Below are 24,628 nucleotides of genomic sequence, written 5' to 3'. Positions count from 1 at the left end.
TGGTAGTTGAATTGCTCTTGTTTTGAAATGACAACTCAAAATGAGATTTGTCACTGGATTAGTACGTATGTTAGATAGCAATATACATACACTTTACTATCCCCTTTTCCTTGCTTTCTTACAAATAAAGCAAACTGTTTGTGTAATATATGTGCATAAGTATGTAATCAGTATTTTTCATAGATTTCATATGCAGTAGTTGAATGGTTAAATATACTTATTTTCATTTTGCTGTATGGCAACAACCTGCATGTATTTGATTAAAAAGAGGGTCAAGATGTCACATATTTCCCCAAAATTTGACCCAAAGTAGAATTTTAATCCCTTTAAGTGATACCTTATCTGAAACTGTTTACAACTTTATATATATCTATCAAGAGATCAAGAGTGCATTTCTTTCTAACCAAAGTTTGGTAAACGTTTGTGCCATTTTTTATAGATTGTTTAACGTTAAAGTAGTAGACACAAATGCATCGTTTAACCAGAGTTTGCTGACCCTGTTTGAACTGCCAAACACGCATGCACATTTTGTTGTTATTTGAACTTATGACGCGGGGAAATAGCCTCCGTTGATAATGTTATAGACACAGATAAAGGACATCGCTCCGCCATGCATTTTTAATTTTTTTGACAGTTTTTCATCTTAGTAAAATGAATGTATTCAAGATAGTGATGATAAAGCCTTTTAAAAAAAAAGAGTTATGCTCTTGCTTTTCCTAACTCAAAATATTATCTAAAATTACTCAAGTTTAGATATTACCCTCCTTTCTTTCATAGCTGGTATTTTTACGAAAGAAAGGAGGATAATACATAAATTTGACTAATTTTTTACAATAGTTTGAGTTATGACAAGCGAGAACACGATTAGATAATTGATTTAATGTTAAAAAATAGAACCAAATGTATGTATCGTTTGAACTAACATAACGACAAACAGTAGACATATTAGAAGTCAGTGTATAGTTGTCAAAGTTTATGCAAACTTTGCAAAAGTATGATAGAAACAAATGATCAAAACGTTTGCACGCTGAACTGTTTGTATCGCTAGTGTAAGAACGAAATTCGCTCCAAATGAAAAAAAAATATTTGTCTTTCGTCTCCTTTTTGTATGAAATTTCGAATGAAAAAAAAATGACAGTAATGTGACCTATAGTCGTTATTAATCATTATGTGTTCTGTGAAGCGCTGTCCCGTTTTCAATTGTACTATACATCTTCTTTTTTATACTAGTACAAACATTTATGGACAAACGAAAAATACGGACAGACAAATAGAAAATTGCCCATAAAACATGTCAATATAATCTTGATCAATGTTCTTATAAACCAACTTCGAAAGATAACTTAGTCGTCAGCAGTCTAATAATGGATGTAATTGCACAATAACTTTCATATTTGAAAAATCTGCCGGTGCCAAAATTGCAGGATATTCTTCCCTTCCGGAACACCTAAGTTCCCAGGTTTTTGTTGGGTTATGTGTTTTTAGTTTTCTATGTTATGTGGACTGCTGTTTGTCTTCTCGTCGGTTTTCGTTATTGCTATGGCCGTGTCGCTTTGTTTTTGACCTTTGAGTTTGATTGTTCCTTTAGTATCTTCTGTCTCTCTTTTTAAATGTTAACTCTCCTTGTAAAAGTAAAGACGCTTACTGTACATGGAGGAGTTTTCGTAGTTAAATATGATGTTGCCAATATATTTTTTGCGGAGGCAGAGTTATGAGAGTTAATCAGATCTGCACACACTTTTAGAGAATCGTGTAGCAGTCATGAGTTCTCGTGTATGGGCGAGTAGAGATCGAACAGTGGTCGAATGTTGTCGCGAAGGGATCGGGTATTGGTCGAGTTGGTCTGGGATAAGATAAATATAGAAGTCGCAGTAATCTGGAAGAGATCGGACATTAGTCGAGCAAAGGTCGAAGTGATCGAGCACTGATCCTTTCCCGATCGATTTGACCGCTACTCGACGAATTCTCGAGTGACTTGTTTCTAGGTCCTTACTCGATTGTTTTTGACATGTCAAAAACTCTCGGGTAGACAGTCAGATCAATGACGAGAAGGATATTCTATCCCGAACATTCTTGTCGATTGAGTCAGACCAGTCTCCCGATCACGTAATTTGTCTTGATCGAGTTTGATCGATTTGATCTGATCGGCAGTGTGAACCTAGCTTTAGCCGTCCCGGCTATTAACCTGTCTATCTGAGCTCTTAATAAGTTGCAAAATAACCCAACTGCTTCATTTCCATGTAGATACTTTAAATGTATAATTTTTTTCAGACATTCTGTGAAGTACTGAATCTAACCAAATAAACGGAGATTGTGTCCATATGGGACACATATAATGCCCCAGCTTGCATATAAGCAATAAAGAGTAATAACCCAAGAACGATAAAAGTGACGCCACCCAAATTCGCACTTGATCTTTGTGTTATGGTATTAAGCATTGTTCAAACGTTTCATATAATTTGATGGAGGCAAAATAAAATTAGAGAACGGAAATTATTTGTTTAGACGTACATATATACGTACTTTCGGATGGACAAAGGTAACATTGTACATACCCGATCAACGACCGACTGTCCAAACGACCCATATACGATCAAGTCGATCTGGTCTGGCTGAGATCAGGCTGAGATCGAGTATAATTGATTTGTTCTAGCTAGTCGAGTAGAGATCGTGAGTTAGTCAAATCACCGAATATTCATTCAACTAGTGGTCGGGTTGGGGTCATGATGGAGTCTTCAAAGAGTCGTGAATGGTCGAGTTGAGTTTGTGTACAGTCGGATATCAGTCGTGTAGAAGTCGTAAACAAGTCCGAACAAGGATTCGGTTTTGCTTGGTCGTAGAAATATGGACAATCGTGATCATCAAGTTGATCGGATCGGCAGTGTAACCCTAGCTTTAAGATAATAAATTGATTCTTAAAATAGCGAATGGAAATGGGGAATGTGTCAAAGAGACAAAAACCCGACCATAGAACAGACAACACAACAATATCTTGTTTGATAAGATGATTGAGTGGCAAACGATGCAGACTCACAATTCAAAATTTAGGGTCCAACAGAGTGCAGGTTGGTACCGTAAAAATAGACGGTCCACGTAAAATTTATCTGATATACGCAGATTATCACCCAACGTACTTTCTATGCCGAGTTCTGAAGTTCAATGTACAGTATTTCAGTACGATGAATTTCTAAAAACAAAACCCGAGGTGAACGTAGTTCGTAATTCAATCTTTTGTCGGAAAGTTCTGACAAATACAAAATGTAAACTATTAGACAAACATGTTTAAATTTGTCCTGTCACAAAAAGTTTAATTTAATACAGGAGAACATTTATCATATGTGATGCTTAGTAATAGAGACGAAGTTGTCATATTGAATAAAAAAGGTGAAAGAAACGTTTGCCTTAAACGGAAATTAATGTTTGTCTAGACCAAAAAATTGTTTCAAAGTAAATAAGTAGGTTATTTTCAATCCAGAGATGTACGTTATTGATATTTTAAATTAAACTACGGCAATTAACGTGCTTTGTTACAACATAGGTTAATTATTTTTTAATTCAGCCTCCATATGTTAGGTTTTTACAGAAATTAATTATTGTTTAAAATATACTTCATTCTTGATCCAATGCAATATATTTTGTTCACAATTAATGACTTAAAAAATACATGACGAACATTGAATATATGATTCCATCATTTATTAACTAAAGGTTACCATACGGAACATATCTTTACTTAACCTTATCAATGTTTAAAATGACGTATTTTGTGATGCAACTTTATATACTAAACTCGACAGAGTTTAACATAGATGACATCTGAATCCGTAGAAAAGGATGCAATTGATCACATAGCAGATGAAGGGGCAATACACAAAGTTCAATAACAGAAAACTAAGTCTTTCTTTAATTCACAGTGGTTGCGAAAAAATGTTATTTTAGTGTCAAATGTTTTTCTTTTTACTAACTTATGAACTAATAAGGCATTCGGCGACGGGCTGATTGTCAAAATCCGTAATTGTAACCAGGTAAACAAACGTATTTTACATTGACGATGGGAACAAAAATTGCATGTATGGGATTTGCAAGAGTAACAGTAGGTGCCAAGATAGGATAAGGATGTGTACTTTATTCCTTTTCCAAAGCCATTACTGAATAGAGGTCTGAATGGTGTGAGTGAGTCGTGTGCGTTGTCTGCTGGTTCCAAGAAAAAACGCGACGAAAAGTCCAGTATTGGCAAAACAAAAACAATCGATCTTGTGCAAAACTGCCATGCATGTCAATAAGTAACTCTAGTCAGGTTGACAAACATCCATAATGCAAAAAGTAAAATCACAAAAATTCTGAACTCAGAGGAAAATCAATTTGGAAAGTCCATATTCACATGGCAAAATCAAAAAACAAAACGCATCAAATACGAATGGACAAGAACGGTCATAATCCTGACTTGGTACAGGCATTTTCAAATGTAGAAAATGGTGGATTAAACCTGGTTCTATAGCGCTAACCCTCTCACTTTAATAACAGTCTCATCAAATTCCGCTACATTTACATGATGCGTTAAATAAACAGTCACAACTAATAAAATAGTCAAAATACGAATAAAGCAGAAGCAACGAGAGTTGTGACAAACAGAAAATAAAGACAATGAGAGAGGAGAAGAAAATGCTTGGGACATATACGCTGTCTAGAAAAAAAATTATCAGCAATATGAGGAAAAGATTAAACATTACAAACCTTTGAAAATATTGGTTCAATACTAATAATAGGAAAATAGAAAGTCTGCAGGTTTATCATGTTGCCTTTATTAATCCCGTCAAAAGAAACCTGAACATTGACTATGACATTTCTTCGAACAAGGAGACCGCCAAAGTAGCTTATCCCATGTTTCAACCCCTACCTTAGCTCCGTGGGTAATTACACCTTTTAATTAATAACTATAGCTCACTGTACGACCTGCAACAATGAGCAAAGCTGATGTTGCACACTCAGCTATAAAAGGCCCCGAAATTACAATGTAAACAATTCAAACGTGAAAACTAACTAAATAACTTATGTATAAAAAAATGACCAAAAAAACAAATATGTTCCACCTATATAAACGACAACCACTGAATTACAAGCGGCTCCTGGGTAAGGGCAGGCACATACATACAGAATGTGGCGGAGTAAAACATGTAAGCGGGATCACAACCCTCCCCTAACCTTGGACAGTTCTATAATAGTACATCATAAGAAAGAACTATTATAGTCAACAAAAGAAACGATACAAGACTTTTAAATAAAATTTATCAAAAAGTATTAAATATAAAATAAAATGAGATACACTATTTTAAAAAGCTTTCATTTGCACAGTATGCACATGCGATAATGAAAATCAAAACTTGTCGGAAAGTATCTAATTTCGTGTAAACGATTGATTGATTGATTGTTGGTTGCTTAACGTCCAGTGGCAAATATTTCATGCATATTCAGGACGAGAACAAGTTCACAATAAATACAATAGGTAGGCTGATACAATAGAGGCCATCTGGGTCGGAGAAATTTGGCCTGCCACCGAAAAGGAGGTTATATTGGATAGGGACAGAAATTTTGCCTTGCAACAGGCCACCTACGGACCCCTCAGAGAGTTGTTGCAAGGGTTCTTAACGTGCAAAGAGCGTGGCACTCTCTTTACACGAGGCAGCGGATCGTGTAAACGATCATAGGTTGCAAATTAGCTTTGCGGAAAGTTGAATAAAAAATCGTCACATCATTTTCTAAGTACTAAATAAAATTTAAATTTGTTTACAAATATTCAATATGCTAATAAAGTTATGTTCATATTTTAACTAATGGTTGAAATTTTTATTTTTTTAATTTTTGGGAAAAAAAAAAGTGTTTTTTGAAATCTCACAAAATGCAAAAAAAAATTATTTTCGTCTCAAATGAATGCTTTGGATATGAAAACAACACACAGTAAATTTGGAACTTTTCGGATTAGCTTTTTGAATATCACTTTACACATACTGTCTATGGTAAATTGTTGATAATGTATACATTTTAACGATTTCTCGTGGGGCTGAACTTGCTTAACAAATAAACGAAGAAACTATGATTTTTAAAAATAAATTGATGGCAAAAATTGTCTTTACCTTTAAATGAGTGGTTGGCATCATTAGTTGGAACGTCTGGTTTTAAAATTGTCGTTTTACGTAAATTTTGTAAAAGAAAAACAAAAATCGTCAAAAAAGTCACGAAAGCAAAACAACTTTTTTTTTAAACAGATTTGTATTTCCATAATCATTCAGTATTCCTACCTTCAATATTGGTCCTATAAAGGGAAAACTTTTTCTTTAATTTGAAAAAAAAGTCTTGAATCGTTTCTTTTGTCTACTAGTATATAAAAATCAGTTGAAAAAGGTTAAACTCCTCAGATGGATAAAATACGAGTGAACGTGGACAGGTACTTGTACATTCCAACAACAAAAAGACACTAGGTTTAGATCTGAGAGTACTGGCAGTTAGAAGAAATAAAAGAAACTCGTATACTAGACTTAATTATCAATCTGTACATATCCAACCTCCAATGGATTTCGTTTAATGACGTCTTAAACAGTCATGGATAACATGACTTTGTGCAATGCAAGATAGACATGTTATTAAAATTGATAATAAAATCGATGACAAACTATTTCAAGGATCGTTTTCTCTGAAACGATTGAATCAACTGCAACCAATTTTAGTTGAATTTTTCTTTGTGTAACTAGAATAAAGTCTGTTTTATTTTGTTGTTTCGTCAAAAAAACATAGGCAAAAATAGTTCTCTATTAATTTGTTTTCCTAATCCACACCCTTATACAGGCCTTTCTTGATTAGCCGATACAAAACTGATGGATTATATATAATTTCATAATCTTGAAACAAATGCAGCTCATGTAGTTCATTGATTATTTTTAATTCTTTTTTTGTAGAAATCTTCTTCTACACACACCGTGCGCCTTTAGAATTGATACCCTTAACCATTACCTTGAGGCTATCCATCTGCTATCAGTTTCTTCTGGAGAGAGAAAGCCTTTGGACAGATATGTCAAAAGTGCCAAATCTGAATACTGTAAACGATTTCTTGAAGTTTTCAATCAGTTGTTTCTTCCATTTTTCCCAATCTGAAGAAGAAGTCCTCAACTCTTTTATATCAAAAGAGAAGAAAAGAGGGACGAAAGATACTAAAGGGACAGTCAAGCTCATAAATCTACAACAAACTGACAACGTCATGGCTAAAAATTAATAAAACAAACAGACAAACAATAGTACACATGACACAACATAGAAAACTAAAGAATAAACAACATGAACCCAACCAAAAACTAAGAGTGATCTTAAGTGCTCCGGAAGGGTAGGCAGATCCTGCTCCACATGTGGCACCTGTCGTGTTGTTTATGTGATAACAAATCCGGTAAATAGTGAAGCTGACAGTGAATCCGGTGAAGCTGACAGTTTTTCCAATACTTAGCGCTATGCTCCTGCTGAGACACGTCGCGAAAGATGCCAAATTCTTTATTTTCTTACTCAGACATTGTCATTTAAAGAGATAAATCAAACACTACCAGACGTGGCCTACAGTAAATTCTACACAGCAAAAAAGCATGCCAAACTTGATAGACCTGGACTTTCAATAACACCATATATTACAAGACACAAAATGGATCCATTAAGCTTAATAACTTTTTGAATTTTATAACAGCTGAGCAAATTGTTCGTAATTTACCTTACAGTGAAAGAAAGGTTAGGATGTCAAATGGCAGTGTTATTGAAATGCCCAATATAGTGCATTCATTGGGGGCAAGTGACGTAATTCATCAGTACAAATTGTTTTGTGCAGAAAATGAAATTTCTCCATTAGGTAAAGTCTTTGTTATAATTATAGGTGGATGCTAGGGGGAATGTCATATATGTAAATAAGAAATTGTGATATGAGTGCCAATAAGACAATTCCCCATATAAGTCGCAAATTATTAATAAAATGTTGACAGTTGTAGGTCAAAGTGCGGCCTTCAACATGGAGCATAAGCTTACACCGAACAGTAAAAATATTGGTTCAAGATTTTCTTTATAAAAAAATGTCGGAATGATAGAAAAATTGAAGGTTGACAATGTTGGTTCAAAAGTTCATCAAATATACACATGTAACTACCAAAACTACTGAATATTCGACAAGTGAAATATTTTTTTAGTATCCTGTTTAGATTGTCGAAAAAAAACCAAAAAAGAATAATGAACTACTATCTTGTATATATAAATCTCATTTCACCTGGCCATTTGAAACAAGAAATTTCAAATCAGTCTAATTTTGTCGCATTTTGTGGCAGTTATTCCCCATTGAACTTTGCTACTGGGATTTTGTCTGATGCTCGGTCCGTTTCTGTGTGTGTTACATTTTAGTGTTCTGTCGTTGTTCTCTTATTTTTTTATGCGTTTCCCTCGGTTTTAGTTTGTTTCCCCGATTTGTTGTATGTTCATGGATTTATGAGTTTTGAACAGCGGTATACTACTGTTGCCTTTATCTACTTAACATTAGTTGGTAATTGGTATCAAATTTATTATCTTGGTTTACACTTTTAAGTAATATTTTTACAATCATTTTTTTTTTACTTGCAGGTGATAGAATAATTGCTCAGTATGGCGCAAAAGTTAGAACCGGTTTACAGAGGATTGACTACTTTGTGACTGAAGGAAGTCGAGCATGATGAGTCTTTTGTAGACGAAACGCGCGCCTGGCTTATTGACAAAATTTAGTCCTGGTATCTATGATGAGTTTATTCTCAACATTACCAAATATTTTAAAAGAACTTCAGTGTGCATATAAAGGTTGTGAATCTACAACAGAGCAAAGATGCAACATCCATGCTTAGTCTTAGAGGCATGATTTTTTTATTAGTTGTTAATGGATTTGAACTAGCTGTCAGATAACTGCGAGTACTCTCAGATCTGTTCATGGTGTCTTTTTGTGTCGGGATGTATAAGTACCCGGCCACGTTCACTTTTATTTTTTGTCTATCTGATGAGTTAAGCCTTTTTCAACTGATTTTTATAGTTCGTTCTTATGTTGTACTGTTATACCACTGTCCCAGGTTAGGGGGAGGGTTGGGATCCCGCTAACATGTTTAACCCCGCCACATTATGTATGTGCCTGGACCAGGTCAGGAGCCTGTAATTCAGTGGTTGTCGTTTGTTTATGTGTTACATATTTGTTTTTCGTTCATTTTTTTACATAAATAAGGCCGTTAGTTTTCTCGCTTGAATTGTTTTACATTGTCTTATCGGGGCCTTTAATAGCTGACTATATGCGGTATGGGCTTTGCTCATTGTTGAAGGCCGTACGGTGACCTATAATTGTTAATGTGTGTGTCATTTTGGTCTTTTGTGGATAGTTGTCTCATTGGCAATCATACCACATCTTCTTTTTTATATTTAACAGTGTAGATAGTATCTCAAAACAGATTTTAAGGCAAGAATAATAGACGAAATAAACTTTTATTATATGATTACTAAGAAGGCCTCAAAAGATTACTAAGAAGGCCTCAAAAGCCCCCCAATTTAGCAATCACTCCATTGTGGGGCACATTTAAAAAAGAATGTTTCAGTAATAAATGCTGTGTGTTTTGTGATTCTGTTATACATTCCTCAGAATCAGATTTAATAAAAGTAACTAATTTAGAACAAATGGTTTTAGTTTTTGCATTTTGGGACATGACTTCATCTGCATATATTTGCTTACAATTTAGAAGAGAAGTTGAAGCATTAATCTGTGTAGAAGTTGGAGTTACATTAGAGATCGGCATAATTTCATTCTTGTCTCTGGTTTTCTTGGGAACAGATTTAACAACATCAGCAAAAATTAAGTTGGGAACTAAATGTGAAAAACCATCAGTTTTGCAATAAAATGATTATCTGAATGTATGTCAAAAGAATGACCATTGACATGTGTATCATTGATATAAGCATATGAATGGTCACTAAATCTGGTCTGCATATTACCAAAACAATGGTCATTGACCAATGCATAACAAGCATATGAATGGTCACTGCCACTTGAACTTTTAGTGTTGTGCATTTAATCTTTGTTTTCCTTCTTAAAATGGTAGATAATTAAGATGGCAACTTTCAATTCAATTCACACTTTCAAGTAGTTCTTTGAAAAATATATATTACGGGTTTTGTTGGTCTTGAAAATTCAAGGGTTGTCAGCGAGCCGATAGTCGTCTGCTAACGAAAGTGCAGACGATTTTTTTTGTGACAAAGCCAAAAAAGTAATGGCAATCCTATGAATTTAATGGCTGTAACTATGCGGTCATGTACTTGTAGAATTGATATGTAAAATAAAACATCAATATAATAGGAAAAAAAGGAATAAAACGGAGATATTTGGTCCGAGACCACCATTGTCGTCCCTTGTCGTCCCTTGATCGTTGTTCTTGGTCCGAGATCACCATTGTCGTCCCTTGATCGTTGTTCTTGGTCCGAGACCACCATTGTCGTCCCTTGATCGTTGTTCTTGGTCCGAGACCCCCATTGTCGTCCCTTGTCGTACTAATATAGTCCCAAGTGTTGACAGTGGGTTACTTGCCATTAATTTTTACACCCTTCCAAATTTATTTCTCCAGGTTCAATGCCTCAAATTGCAAGTAATTGCAAGTAGGGGGATGAAATTACACTATAAAAAAATTTGGGTCCAGAATTTTAAAGGAAAGTAGTGATTTGGTCCAGCTAAAAAAGGTTGAAAATGAGCAATTCGGAAGCTGTCAAAAGATTTCAAGACGCCCTAAACATAAAATTGTCCATATTTTGAGTTAGAGGCGATGAAGTTTTCTATAAATTTGATATAATTTGTCCCAAAAGTAGTACAACACACTGTAAAAGTTTCTTTGAGAATGCGCAGGTGGGATTTTTTAATTTTCATTTATGTTCTAAAAGAAATGCACTACGAATTAATTGTGTTCTCGGACCATTTTAATGTAAACGAGAAGCGTGTTGCTATGAAAAAAAAGGTAAAATCACAAAAATACTGAACTTAGAGGAAAATCAATTCGGAAAATCCATCATCACATGGCAATTCAAATGACAAAACGCATCAAAAACGAATGGACAAGAACTGTCATATTCCTGACTTGTTACAGGCATTTCCAAATGTAGAAAATGGTGGAGTAAACCTGGTTCTATAGCACTAACCCTCTCACTTTAATGACAGTCTCATCAAATTCCGTTATATTTACATTGATGCTTTAAATAAACAACCACAATAAATCAAGTCACCTGCTATCTTTCCGGTTGTTAAGAAGCGGATATGTATCAATACCGACAAGTGATAAAACGAGCAATGACAAATAAACAAATGTTAAATTACTTGATACAATTTTAGTCTTTTTTCCTTTTTTGTTTAATATCGAAAATGAATAACAAATTGACAATAAACTAATCTAACATAAAATGTAAAAAAGGACACAAAAAGCATATACATTGTAATATTATTGTGTTGTAGTCCATGATATGCCTTTTTGGTATTCATATTTAATTTTTGAAATAGCATATTGTCCGTCAGCAGAACCGGAACAGATTAAACTGTTAGACAATAAATCGATAAAACGTCTCCGATTATGACTCCATTTGTACAGTGATTTTTAGTAGTTTTTTTTGCTTACTGTACCTCTACATAACATTTACTTGAATCCCGAGGAAAAACGATACCTGTGCAATGTCAAGTTTTTTTCTCTGACTGATATTTTTCATATGTTTGTCTTGGATGCGTGTTTTTAGTACCTGTTATTGGCTTTGTATTAGTTAAATTACTGCAAGTTCTCGCAAATCTACATATTGTCTTTTTGTTGTCAGGATGTAGAACTACTCGTCCACATGGACTCTTCTGTTTCACGACTATCCAAGATAAGGAGGGCTGCGCCTTGAAACGCAAATTTCTACATGTGCTTGTCCCATGTTTAAAGCTGGTTGTTCATTGGTTGTGTTTTGTTACTGTTTCATTATGTCTCTGTTCGGAAATAATACCCAATCTTCCTAATTGTTTTACATGTGGACAATACTTAAAATTACACGTGAAAAGAGACCGAAATAACAAGGTAAACAATTAAGGAAAGTTGTTGTGTGATTGCCAATGCAATGAGTCAACTCTTCGCGTGCACATGATACCAAACTAAAGCTCAGCGTACAGCCTTCAGGAAAACAACACCTCAAACGAGAAAACTAAAATAATGTAAAACAAAATGAACAAAAATCCAATATGTAGCACAACAACAAACAACACTCACCGAATTACAGGCTCGGATAGACACATACATACAGAATGTTGCGGGGTAGGGTAAAACATGTTAGTGGGATCCTAATATTAGTATCAGGAAATGCATTTAGGAAAATTGTACGGCTATGAGATAAGTTTTTGAGTTACTCACCACTATTATTTATGTATTATAATAGCTTAATGAAATGCTCTGGCAACAGTTGCTTATTTTCTGTATGATTAAATGTAGACTTTTGGAAAACCACGAAATCAAAATATCCACGAAAATGCAAGTTTTTCTCAATCCAGGAAAATTGAAACCCACGAAATTTAATAAATCTACAGAAGATAATTTTAAATCGTCTCGCCTGTCATCGATTCTTGTTTTGAGATGACATCTTATGTCTAATTCGATGTAGAAGTCTTTATAGCTTAAGATGGGCGCAATATACTATAGGACAGTCAAACAAACAGAAAAAAACTGACAACGCCACGGTTTAAAATAGAAAAAGACAGACTAATAGTTATTATATTACACAAGACACAACAGAAAAAAAACCTGAAGAATAAGCAACACGAACCCCACAAAAAAATGGGAATGATCTCGTGTGCTCTGGAAGGGTAAGCAGATCCTGTTCAATATGTGGCATCCGCTGTGTTGCCAATGTTTTTACAAACCCGGTAAATAATCTAATTCGATAGGTCACATTCGTGAAAAGGAAAGGTGATTGTATTTACGATATACGAAACATATCCGATACTATTTGTGTTACGGTTCTTCTATTAACAGTCAACCAACTTTTGATTTCGTCCGTAAAATTACTAAAGGGGTGATCTCAAATTCGCCATTTGGAACTCTTGGTTTAATAGCGTCCTTGTGAGCAGCAAACCTCTATCAATGAAATTATGATATAAAATACAAGCCCGGAAATATCGCTTCGCTTGGAAGATGTATACTCCGTATGCAGTAGCTGCTGGAATGTTGCTACATAGAAATGGAAATAATTTCACATATGTGAAGCTAAAAACATCTCTTAGACTAGATCTATTGTCGTAAAGTTGAGTCGGAGAAAGCTGTTCCTGTTATTGAGGATATATAATTATTTATTAACTAGTTGAGAAAAGTTTGGAAAACTGAAGTAAAACTTCACACATGAGTCTATACACAATTTGTGTTTTAAACATAGTAGTTTATAGTATCTAAATTGTTTTATAGTGTTGTTTGTACGTTTTTGCAAAACCTACTTATATTCGAGAAACGAGCGAAGAATAAGATACAATGAAGGTGTCGATTATGAAAACAGATATTTGATCACAAAATTGTACTGGAGAAGTACATTTATTAATTCAGTAGCAAATTTAAAGTATGACTTGGATTTTATTGAAGCTACATAAAGACAGTCACGCATAAGTATATAGCGACGAGATTTCTTTTTTCATAGTTGTAATATTATGTGATAATAATTTTCAAAACGAATACACCAATAACGGTAGTTATTTGTCCAATCATATTGATTGCTGAGCAAGTTTCACTGCCTGGAGGAGAATTGATGAAGTTTACTGCTTCAGAACTGCATTTTCCCGTAATGAAACCTTTTATGCATTTAGAGGTTGAAGTTTGTTCTACCGTGCTAAAATAAAGAAGAAATTTTATAGGAATATAGTTTCAATTTAGTCTTAAGTTTCAAATTGTTATTACCTTTTTTGCCAAAGCCCTTTGTCCACTATGTAAGTTTAAAATATAAATCGAAGACCAATGATCAATTTAATTCATTTTAACAACGCTTTAAACAGATAGTTTTGTTTAAACATAACGTTTGATCACATTGGATTCCCTACTCAAAGTACATGTTTCATTGTAGGACCACCAACTCAGTAGCTCCAAATTAGAATGTATGTCTAAGAAGTCCTTCTCTGACAAAAATTTTATTGAAAATTAAAGAAATCCGTAGTATGGTAATTTAATATTTCAAGAGCCTATGATTGTTTTTAGTAGAATAGGCTTCTAAAAAGGCTTGTTTTTTTTTAACAGTGTTTGAAACAAGGGTTGGAAATTTGAAATGCAGAAAGGTGGTCAATTCAGAATATACCTGGTTTCTATAAAGTTTAATATATGGTAAACTATAAATAAAGTTGTGAAAATTAATCAATTTTGTTGAAAAGATTGGTATTTGAAATTGGTAATCTGACACCTTTAGGATAGTTTAGTTAAAATAGAGGATCCAAAGAGCCTGTGTCGCTCACATTTAATTTTTTATTTACACTTGATGCACGAAAAACTGTTATTGTTATACTGTTGCTTCATTTTCGGAGATATAAATCAAAAATTACATTTTACCCCTATGATTTTTTAGCCCTGTCTGTCCTGTTAGTTGGCAGGCAGAGTCATTGGACACATTTTAAAACTAGACCCTCGTACTGATTATGGCAAAGTTTCAATTTGTTTTTCACGAGAAGACTTTTGTAAAGGATTTTATAAAATTAAGAAAAATTGTTAAATAAAGGCAACAGTAGTATACCGCTGTTCAAAACTCACAAATCCATTGACAAATAACAAAATCGGGGTAACAAACTAAATCCGAGGGAAACGCATTAAATATAAGAGGAGAATAACGACATAACACTAAAATGTAATACACACAGAAATGAAACGAGCATCAGACAAAATCCCACAAGAATAACAAATATAACATCAAAACCAAATACATGAATTGACTTGAAAGGGCAATAACTCCTTTAGGGTCATTGACTATTTTGGTTATGTTGACTTTTTGTTAGATCTTACTTTGCAGAACGTTTTTCTCTATCTAAAATAATATATAAGATGATAACCTTCTGTCAATTTTTTTCTAAATACTTAAATTTCAGTGATATAAGCAAAATTTCATTTTACCCCATGTACTATTTGGCGGCCATCTTGGTTGGCTAGAGGGTCATAGGACACATCTTTTAGACTATATGTCACAATGATGTTTGAAGCCAAGTTTTTGTGAAACTTAAATGACGACGATCGCCAAAAAAGCGTATACTGCCCTTTGAGCCTGGTGAGTTAAAAATCGACTTCAGTCTTGACTAAAATTGAAAGTATCTTGCACGACTGTTTTAAGAAACAAAATTGAATTGAGTTTGACTGACTTTTTGTTCGTTCAATAACATTTGGCCACTCTATCGTCAGACAAATAATTGTCTTCTTGTTGATTTCGAGCTCACCCGTCCGTCGTCTGTAAACGTTTACAAAAATCTTCTCCTCTTAAACGACTGTTTGTCAGGGCATGATTTATCTGCCCTGAAATTTTCATATTAATCGGAAAACCTGGTTTGCTGACCAAAATTGGTTATTTTTAAGGGAATTTTGCCGTTTTTTGTTATTATCTTGAATTTTATGATAGATAGAGATAAACTATGAACATCAATTATGTTCAGCAGAGTAAGATTTACAAATAAGTCAACATGGTCAAAGTGGTCAGTTGGCCCCTTAGGAAGTCATTGCCATTTATAGTCAATTTTTGTAATATTTTTAAAAATCTTCTCCTGAAAAACTACTCAAACAAATGTAAATAAACTTGTCCCAAATAGAGTATTTAGTTTGCAAAATGTATCCGATGACCCCGCCCGCGAACTAAGATGGCAGAAAAAAGTACAATGGGTAAAATGCAGTTTTTGACTCATATCTCTGAAACCAAAGCATTAAGAAAAAAACTGACGGAGGGAAAATAGTTCATTAGGTCAAAATCTATCTGTCCGAAAAATATTAGACCAATAAGCAATCCGTTGTTGGGTTGCTGCCCTTGAATTGGTAATTTTAAGAAAAGTTTGAAGCTTTTGGTTGTTATCTTGAATAATTATTATAGATTGACATAAACTGCAAACAGCAATAATGATCAGCAAAGTAAGATTTACAAATGAGTCAACATGACCAGAATGGTGAATTGACCCCTAAGCAGTTATTGCAATTTAAAGTAAGTTTTTAACAATTTTTTATTAATTTTTTAAATTTTTGTACATTTTTGAAAATATGTTTCACTGTAACTACTAAGCAAAGATCATTATAAGAAGAGATAATTGTAAGCAGCAAGAATTTCAGTAAAGTACGATCTACAAAAACATCTCCATCACCAAAAACACAATGTTGTCATGAAGCCATCTGTGTCCTTTGATTTACAATGCACATATACCAATGTGGGTGACTCAGTCTCTTTAAATGCTCTTAAGAGCCTGTAGTTTATTAAGGTATAACACATTATTTTTAAACCTTAGCTTTTTGTTTTATAGGCTGTTTTCTCCTCTTTGATTATGTGTTGGTCGTGTTATTGTTTCAGTGACACATTCCCCATTTCCATTCTCAATTTTATGTTGTTTTCCTCTAGGTCGTATTTTGATATTTGCAATTTCATTGTCAAGTACGTCTTCGACTGCAAGTGTATAAACTTTAAATGACTCTTTGTATGCTCCGTTTTTCATTTACTATTTCATCGAAGTTTGAAATTTATTTCTGTCTACGTATAAGGTATTTCAGTGGCTGAATACATAAAATATAAAAAGACTTACCCACATTTAGAAATAATGAAGTCATCATCGTTAATGTTTAAACCATTTCCAAAACATGTCGACAATATATTACCAAATTGATCCGAAAGCGTGTTTATCATACACATTGAAAAATGAGCCATTCCTGTTGTGAAATGATATATACAAAATTATATATTTAAAAGGTTATAAGAAATATAAGTTGGTAAACCCTCCCCTCTATCTGCATCATTATCGCCAAAAGTTGGTCAGTGGTAACAATTATGCATAGTTGCAGGGAATAACATGCAGAATAAGACAATTTCATTTGACGAAGACCCATTATTCCACAGAACCTCGATCAACCAGAGAATAACACAAACTAGTTTTCTGTGTCTCCTGTGTCAATTTAAGTTACGAAAATCAGGCCTAGACTTAAAGGTATTACCAGAAAGACTCGGCAAGTTCACTTTCTGAGTATGTGTATGTCTAAGAGCATTTCTCCAAAAGTTGACCAAACGGAACGTCTCGCCGACTCAATCCGTAAAGCATTATCGAGTTACCACAAAATTGGATCAAAATCAACAGATATAAAAAAATCAAGACAACATTTTTATTTCAGAATATCACAAATCGGTACCACTATGTATCACGTAAGGTAAAGTGTCCTGCTAGGATCAGGTTTTTTTAGTGATATGCTCGGGTTATTTCGAGTGTGACAACTTTTGTTTTAGTTTAATAGTTTCTTCCTGAGAAGACGTGATATAGAAACTGGAGTTTACAAAACAAGGCTATACAATTAATGTTTTTATTTGAAATAAAAACATATAATTAATCCGACATTTCTTCTTCTTTCGCTTTGGAAACATAGCCAGTTCTTATTTCCAATTAAACATTCATGAAAGGGAAGGGGATTGTAGTAACCACGTAATGAATATATCCGATATCATATTCCATAACGGTCAACCAACTCGTGATGGCGTCCGTAAATTTACGAAGATTGACGTTGCAATTGAGTTGACATTTCGACATTTGTGTTTTGTACAACGCTCGAAACCATGTTGGACTTCTGTTTGGGTGTTGCGCTGTAGGAAATTACAAAAATCAGTGTAAAAGCAAGTAAGCATGTACTACATGTATGTGTTCATTTGATCATTGTAAAACGGTTGATTTTCAACAACATTTTGGCTTCATTATTCAAAATAGTACTTTTAAAAGCTTAGATTAAGGCATACCAGAATTATTTCTTAAACCTTGAGATTTCACAAAATTCTAAAATGGTATTATTAGACTGATGAAATGCGTATAAAACACAAAAATTCACAGAGATGAAACCTTCAGAAGGATACCGTCAGAAGCTTGTTGATAACAATACGTCTTGTGTTGACGATAGACATAAGATTAATTTAATGAATTATTATTGTTTAACCGTTTGTCTTTTCGCACATGTGTTGAAACGTAGCCTTGAAGAACGTCAACGACATAACAAAACCGATCGGGTTGTTTATTTCGTAGCATACAGGTTTATTTTTTGAATAACATTTAGTAAGGCTTTCTGTATCTCTGTAAAAATAAAAATGTTATCATTTGAATTTTAAACCATTTAGACATATTATTAAATTGATATAAAACAAGATTTAAGAATTATTTTGCAGCAATTTCATAAAATTTAATGACTGATCAACACGAAACCCACCTTTAACTAGGATATATCTCATGTGAACTTGAATGGAAAACAGGTTGCCAATACCACTTGTAGTACTAGTACTCGTTATGCTTCAAAGTACAGATTCGGAAATGATGCACATTTGGTGATGTCAATGGCAATGTAAATATGAAGGGTTTGTGGTGGAGACAATAAAAACATATCCTTGTTTATACTAGTATGTAACACAGATTACCTATGCGAGTCAACCAGCTCATTATGGCGTCCATACAACATTCGATAGAATGACTATTACTTTACCACATGGGACACTCGGTTTAAAGGCTTCCATGTAAGTAGTGACCCTCTATGAATTACACAACGGTAAGAAACGCAAGTAAGCGTATTGAATTTGTGTTATAAACTACAAATGCAGGCGATGCTGGAGTGCTGTTACATAATAGTTATCAAATTTACCAGGATTATAATTTAGTACGCCAGACGCGCGTTTCTTTTACGTTAGTCTCATCAATGTCGCTCATATCAAAATAGTTATAAACCAAACAAATACAAAGTTAAAAAGCATTGAAGATCTATAATTCCAAAAAGTTGTGTCAACTACGGCTAAGGTAATCTATGCCTGGGATAAGAAAGTCCTTAGTTTTTCGAAAAATTCAAAGTTTTGTTTACAGGAAATTTATAAAAATGACCACATAATTGATATCCTCGCACCACCGAAGTACTGACTACTGGGCTGGTGATACCCTCTGGGACGAAACGTCCACCAGCAGAGGCTTAGCCCTAGTGGTGTAAATAGTTATCAAAGGTACCAGGATTATCATTTAGTACGCCAGACGCGCGTTTCGTCTCCATAAGACTCATATCAAAATAGTTGTAAGCCAACAAATTCAAGGTTAAAGAGCGTTGAGGATCAAAAATTCCCAAAAGTTGTGCCAAATACGGCTGAGGTAATCTATGCCTGGGATGAGAAAATCCTTTGTTTTTCGAAAAATTCAAAGTTTTGTAAACAGAAAACTTATAAAATGACCACATAATTGATATTCATGTCAACAACGAAGTGCTGACTACTGGGCTAGTGATACCTTCAGGAACGAAGCGTCCACCATCAGAGGCATCGACCCAGTGGTGTAAAAAATTATCTTAGGTACCAGAGCCCAGTTTCATGAAGCTGTCTTAGGACTAAGACATGTCTTAGGATGATGTTACGACATATCTTAGTCCTAAGTAGGTTTCACAAAGTGGTCCTAAATTAGGACATCTCTTAAAGTTGGTCATAAAGTTAGGACAACGCGAGAGGAGTCGTATGATGGTCTAGGATAGTTATAAGTTCATTTTTATAAATTACACTCATTTTTTATATTAATTTTGAAAAAAATATCTTATTATAATCTAATTATTTATTCTCCTGTTTCTGCTTATAACGTTATCTTTCTAGATTGACGGATAATCATGATTTGTCAACAATGAAAATTCGATGTATTTATATCAAGGTTGCACGATTTTATTCCTAATAACCTTTTATAACCAATAGAGTCGAAATTGAATTCAACTCACTTGTACCAAAAAAATGTCATCATTTTATATTCTTTTTTCTTAATTTTGCATTAAAAATTTCATATTTATATTGATGTATTGTTTAAAGATAATTTATAAATTACTTTATTTTTTATGTTTATTTTGCAAATTATGTCATTATATTAATCAATACGTTTAGAATAATTAATGGTAAGGCATTCTACATATACATGATTTTTTTCCGTAAACAATATTCATATTTGAAAATTTAAAGAACTTGCGACAGCTAAGATCATCCTAAGACAGCTTCGAGACGAGATATGAGATATGTCCTAGGATAGTCATAAGAGGATCATAAGGCATGTCCTAAGATATATCTTATGACATGTCTTAGGATAGCTTCGTGAAACCGGCCCCAGGATTATAATTTAGTACGCCAGACGCACGTTTCGTCTACATAAGACTCATCAGTGACGCTCATATCAAAAGAGTTATAAACCAAACAAATACAAAGTTGAAGAGTATTGAGGATTCAAAATTTCAAAATGTTGTGCCGAATACGGCTAAGGTAATTTATGCCTGGGATAAGAAAATCCTTAGTTTTTCGAAAAATTCAAAGTTTTGTAAACAGGAAAGTTATAAGAATGACCACATAATTGATATTCATGTCAACACCGAAGTGCTGAATACTGGGCTGATGATACCCTCGGGGACGAAACGAAGCAATTAATGGGCTTCATGTATAATTTACAGTTGCCTTCTAGTATATCTGTCGTGTACAAGTTGCAATTTTGTACAGGTTATAACATGTACAAAAATATTGTTCATGTTATAACCTGTACAATGCTGAAATACAAGTTATAACATACACAAAAGTACCTCGTTCATGTTATAACATGTACAAAATATTGATTAAAAATGGTTTTAACCTGTACAAAATTTGAAAATTACAATAAAGCAGAATATACATGCAAGATTTATTTTTTTTAAATAATAAAGAACAATTATCAAAAGCAGAAGAAAATTCACAAATGGCCACTAAAATTTTACCCTGAAAAATGTAAATACATGAAAATATGTAAGAAATCAAATAACACTGACCACTCAACAAATCACAGTCTACTAAATCATTCAATAAGCAAAGGTTAAAGAGCGATCAACATTTAATATGGCTAACTCAATTTTTGAGGTTCGCAAAAGAACTTTTAAATACTTGGGTACTGAGACACATTGTATAGAACCATGGTCAGAACTCCTTTGGACTATGGAATTTCAGTATGGTCTCCATACAAGACAAACGATATTGATAAAATAAAAGGAGTCCAAAGAAGGGTAACAAAACAACTACCAGGTCTCAAAGACACGAGATATCAAGAGAGACTTAAAAAACTAGGCTTACCTACACTATCATATAGGAGAATACAAGGGGATATGATAGAAACCTTTAAAACATTGTGTATGATACGTGTACCATGCTCTACAATGCTGTTGGGCGAGTTATATTTATATTTGATTTATACTTAAAATATTTAAACTTGTTGGTTTTATTATATGTATATGCGGTCCTTTTCAAGAAATAATGTTATAAGTCTTGAAAAGGACGACATAAACATATGATAAAACTAGCTAGTTGACACACAATTGGAAAACAAGTTGCCGTACTGTATATATATATGAACTTTAGCACAATGGGACAGTGGGCGATTGGCCTCGAAATATTCTGGTGCACCGTTTTGGAGTATAACGCAACATTTTGTATTTATTTGCTACTTATTGGTTTAAAAAATTAAAGCTTTATATATCAGAAAATCGTTTCAAAGGCAATACCCTCACAAAACCGCTAGATATGAACCCAATTACAGGAATTCTAGACTTGTTTATTAATTTTTTCCTTCTCTCTGCTTTGTTAGTACCCATTTCCCGATGGCGATGATACACAGTGTTTATGCTCAAACTTGCTTCATTAGCGATATTAACATCACTTGAATTAATTCAAGTACCATTGTTTCTTTTTTAACCCAATGGTTTGTTCATTCTTGTCAGCTGAATCATGACAATTCAAATCAACAAAAGTTTCGGTATTTGTGCGAGTAATAATAACAGTCTCTGACATTGTTTTGTCAGTTTCAGTATTGGTAGCCTTGGTATAAAGTTCTCAGACTGTCTCGGTAAAAGGGGCTTCACTATCTGTATTATTGAATACAGAACTTGCTTCAAATATAGCTTCTAAGTCTTTTTCTTTTTGAAAAAAAAAAGTTCAAAAAATACCGTATAATGCCGGTTTATTGACTAAATGTGTATTTTAAAAGCATTATTTTTCAAAGTATTAAGTAATTTTCAGACTAACATAAATGGACACTAACAAAAACATGATGAAATATTATCAAGATTAATGTAATAATAGAAACATAATTATTATTTAAAAATTTTGTACAAGTTAACACCAAATTAAAGCAATATGTTGTACATGTTATAACATGTATGAGGTACTTTTGTACATGGTATAACTTGTATTTTTGCATTGTACAAATTATAACATGTACAAAATTTTTTAACCTGTACAAAATTTTTGTACATGTTATAACCTGTACAAAATCGCACCTTGTACACGACATATCGATGTTAATTAAATTTATTTACCTGCATATGACTTCCCAGACATTTTTGATTTCAGCTAGAGTATCAAATTTAAATTCATAATTCGAGAGATCGTTCCCATTATCTTTTAAACATCCTTTTAGGCTTGAACACTCTTCACAATATACCTTCCTCTGCATCAAAACTATTAAGATCACTGCAAAGATAGAACTATATACAGAAAAGTTTTAAAATATTACAACTCAGTGAAGAACTTTTTAACGCCAGACGCGCGTTTCGTGTACAAAAGATTCACCAGTTACGCTCAAATCAAAAAATGTTTAAAAGGCAAAATAAAGTAGAAATTTGAAGAGCATTGAGGACCAAAAATCCCTAAAAGTTATGCCAAATACGGCTAAGGTAATCTTTACCTGAAGTAGAAAAACCTTAGATTTTCAAAAATTCAATGCGGTAATGAAAAGATGCCTTCATATAAATTTGTGCAAGTTAAACTTGTAATGAAAATTCAACTATAATTACTTCGCCTCTCGGTTCGAAGCTACTAGTTTCATTCGATATTATCTCCATCTTCAATTTATTACATAACAAATATCAATTTTAATTGGTTGTCGTATAAAATGCCTTTAAAAAGTTGGGCTAGAATGAGATATATGATAAATTGGAACAGACTCCGAATAGGAGAATACATATTAACATTACATAACAGGTATCCAAGAACAATCGACTATTATTGCTTCGTGGTAACGTAATGTATGATACTGCAAAGCACAAACTCCATGCCTTTTAAGAAGATTAACTCGCTAAACTTATTATGAGTTTGACTGTCCCTCTGGTATCCTTCGTCCCTCTTTTATTATAATTGTATCAAACATTTTATGCACGTCCATGTATGTTTTTGTCATTGTATGATATTCAGATTAAAAAAATTTGGTGACAAGAAAAAATCTGTGTAAGAGATAGTCATAGTTCAACACAGTCAAACCGAATGTTGATAAAGAGTCTCAAAAACAAGTTAAACAGTTCTTCATGGTATGAATCTTTCTCTGGAACATATAAGTGTGTTGTAGCAACAATAATTGAGTAATTTTTTTTTACATAAATAAGGCCGTTAGTTTTCTCGCTTGAATTATTTTACATCGTCTTTTCGGGGCCTTTTATAGCATACTATATGCGGTATGGGCTTTGCTCACTGTTGAAGGCCGTACGGTGACCTATAATTGTTAATGTTTGTGTCATTTTGGTCTTTTGTGGATAGACAAACGACCTCAATATTCCAAAATTTTAAAAACGAGTGTCTCAAACTAAATGTAATTTTTATTAACTTTTAAGTTACTAAAATTTAAAGGAAAATATTCCAAACATTTGATTCTGTGTAGAAAAATGTCGAGCAGCACTGGCTAAGGAAAATTAATGCCAACAATGACTTATGCAACAAGTGAGGTAGTATTCGAATAAAGTGGACATATTAATAGAGACCAAGAACAAAGAAACACAAAGTTGATAAGCTGCTTGACAATATATCTATCTCGATAAATCCCACGATCATCATCAAGACAGGTGCCTTTACAATAAATTTACTAACAAAATAGCACAGAACACGAGAGTAAAATTTGTATACCAAATAAGGCAGTAGCTTCCCGAATAAAAAAGCATATATTATATATACCAATTATAATTAATATTTATTATACAATATGTTAATGTTTAATATGGTGTTACAGAACTACAAAACTATGATACTCACACGAAAGCGCAACTATATAGTTTGCCATGATTATGAAGTAAAAAAAAGTAGACTGACAGGAGTAAAATAAATCTAAGATATATATTACATGAAAACATGAGCATGCGTATTTTGCTAAAATACCTATACACAGGAAGCGAATCAATTAAAGTCATCTTCTTTTTGATTTTGAAGGTTAAAAATTTTAAAGGAAGTATTCCCTACATGTATGCTATCAAATGTTAAACTAGTTCAGTTCTTATGAATTCTATTATTTGTGTTTCTAATAGAATATAGTAGCAAATCTGGTAACACCCCTCTATCGCTGTGAAATCAATAAAAGATCAATAAGATA

General features: G+C 33.3%; 2 protein-coding genes across 2 annotated transcripts in view; both read right to left on the bottom strand.

Moving 5' to 3' along the window:
• The window catches only part of LOC134685563 (inactive pancreatic lipase-related protein 1-like), a 210,257-nt gene that overhangs the window by 107,325 nt on the left and 78,304 nt on the right, over positions 1 to 24,628 (bottom strand). The gene's annotated exons all lie outside the window — the stretch shown is intronic.
• LOC134684551 (uncharacterized) lies at positions 13,716 to 24,350 on the bottom strand. The gene is made up of 5 exons (XM_063543844.1): positions 24,295 to 24,350; positions 22,593 to 22,746; positions 18,201 to 18,334; positions 16,814 to 16,937; positions 13,716 to 13,896 (listed from the first exon to the last, which is right to left on the bottom strand). Exons 1-5 carry the CDS (start codon positions 24,320 to 24,322, stop codon positions 13,716 to 13,718), a joined length of 621 nt encoding a protein of 206 aa, XP_063399914.1. The 5' UTR covers positions 24,323 to 24,350.

The sequence above is a fragment of the Mytilus trossulus genome, chromosome 9 (genome assembly GCF_036588685.1).
Source record: "Mytilus trossulus isolate FHL-02 chromosome 9, PNRI_Mtr1.1.1.hap1, whole genome shotgun sequence".
Lineage (NCBI taxonomy): Eukaryota > Metazoa > Mollusca > Bivalvia > Mytilida > Mytilidae > Mytilus > Mytilus trossulus.
Note: the sequence above shows the minus strand (reverse complement) of the source record. Positions and strands in the feature narration are given on the sequence as shown.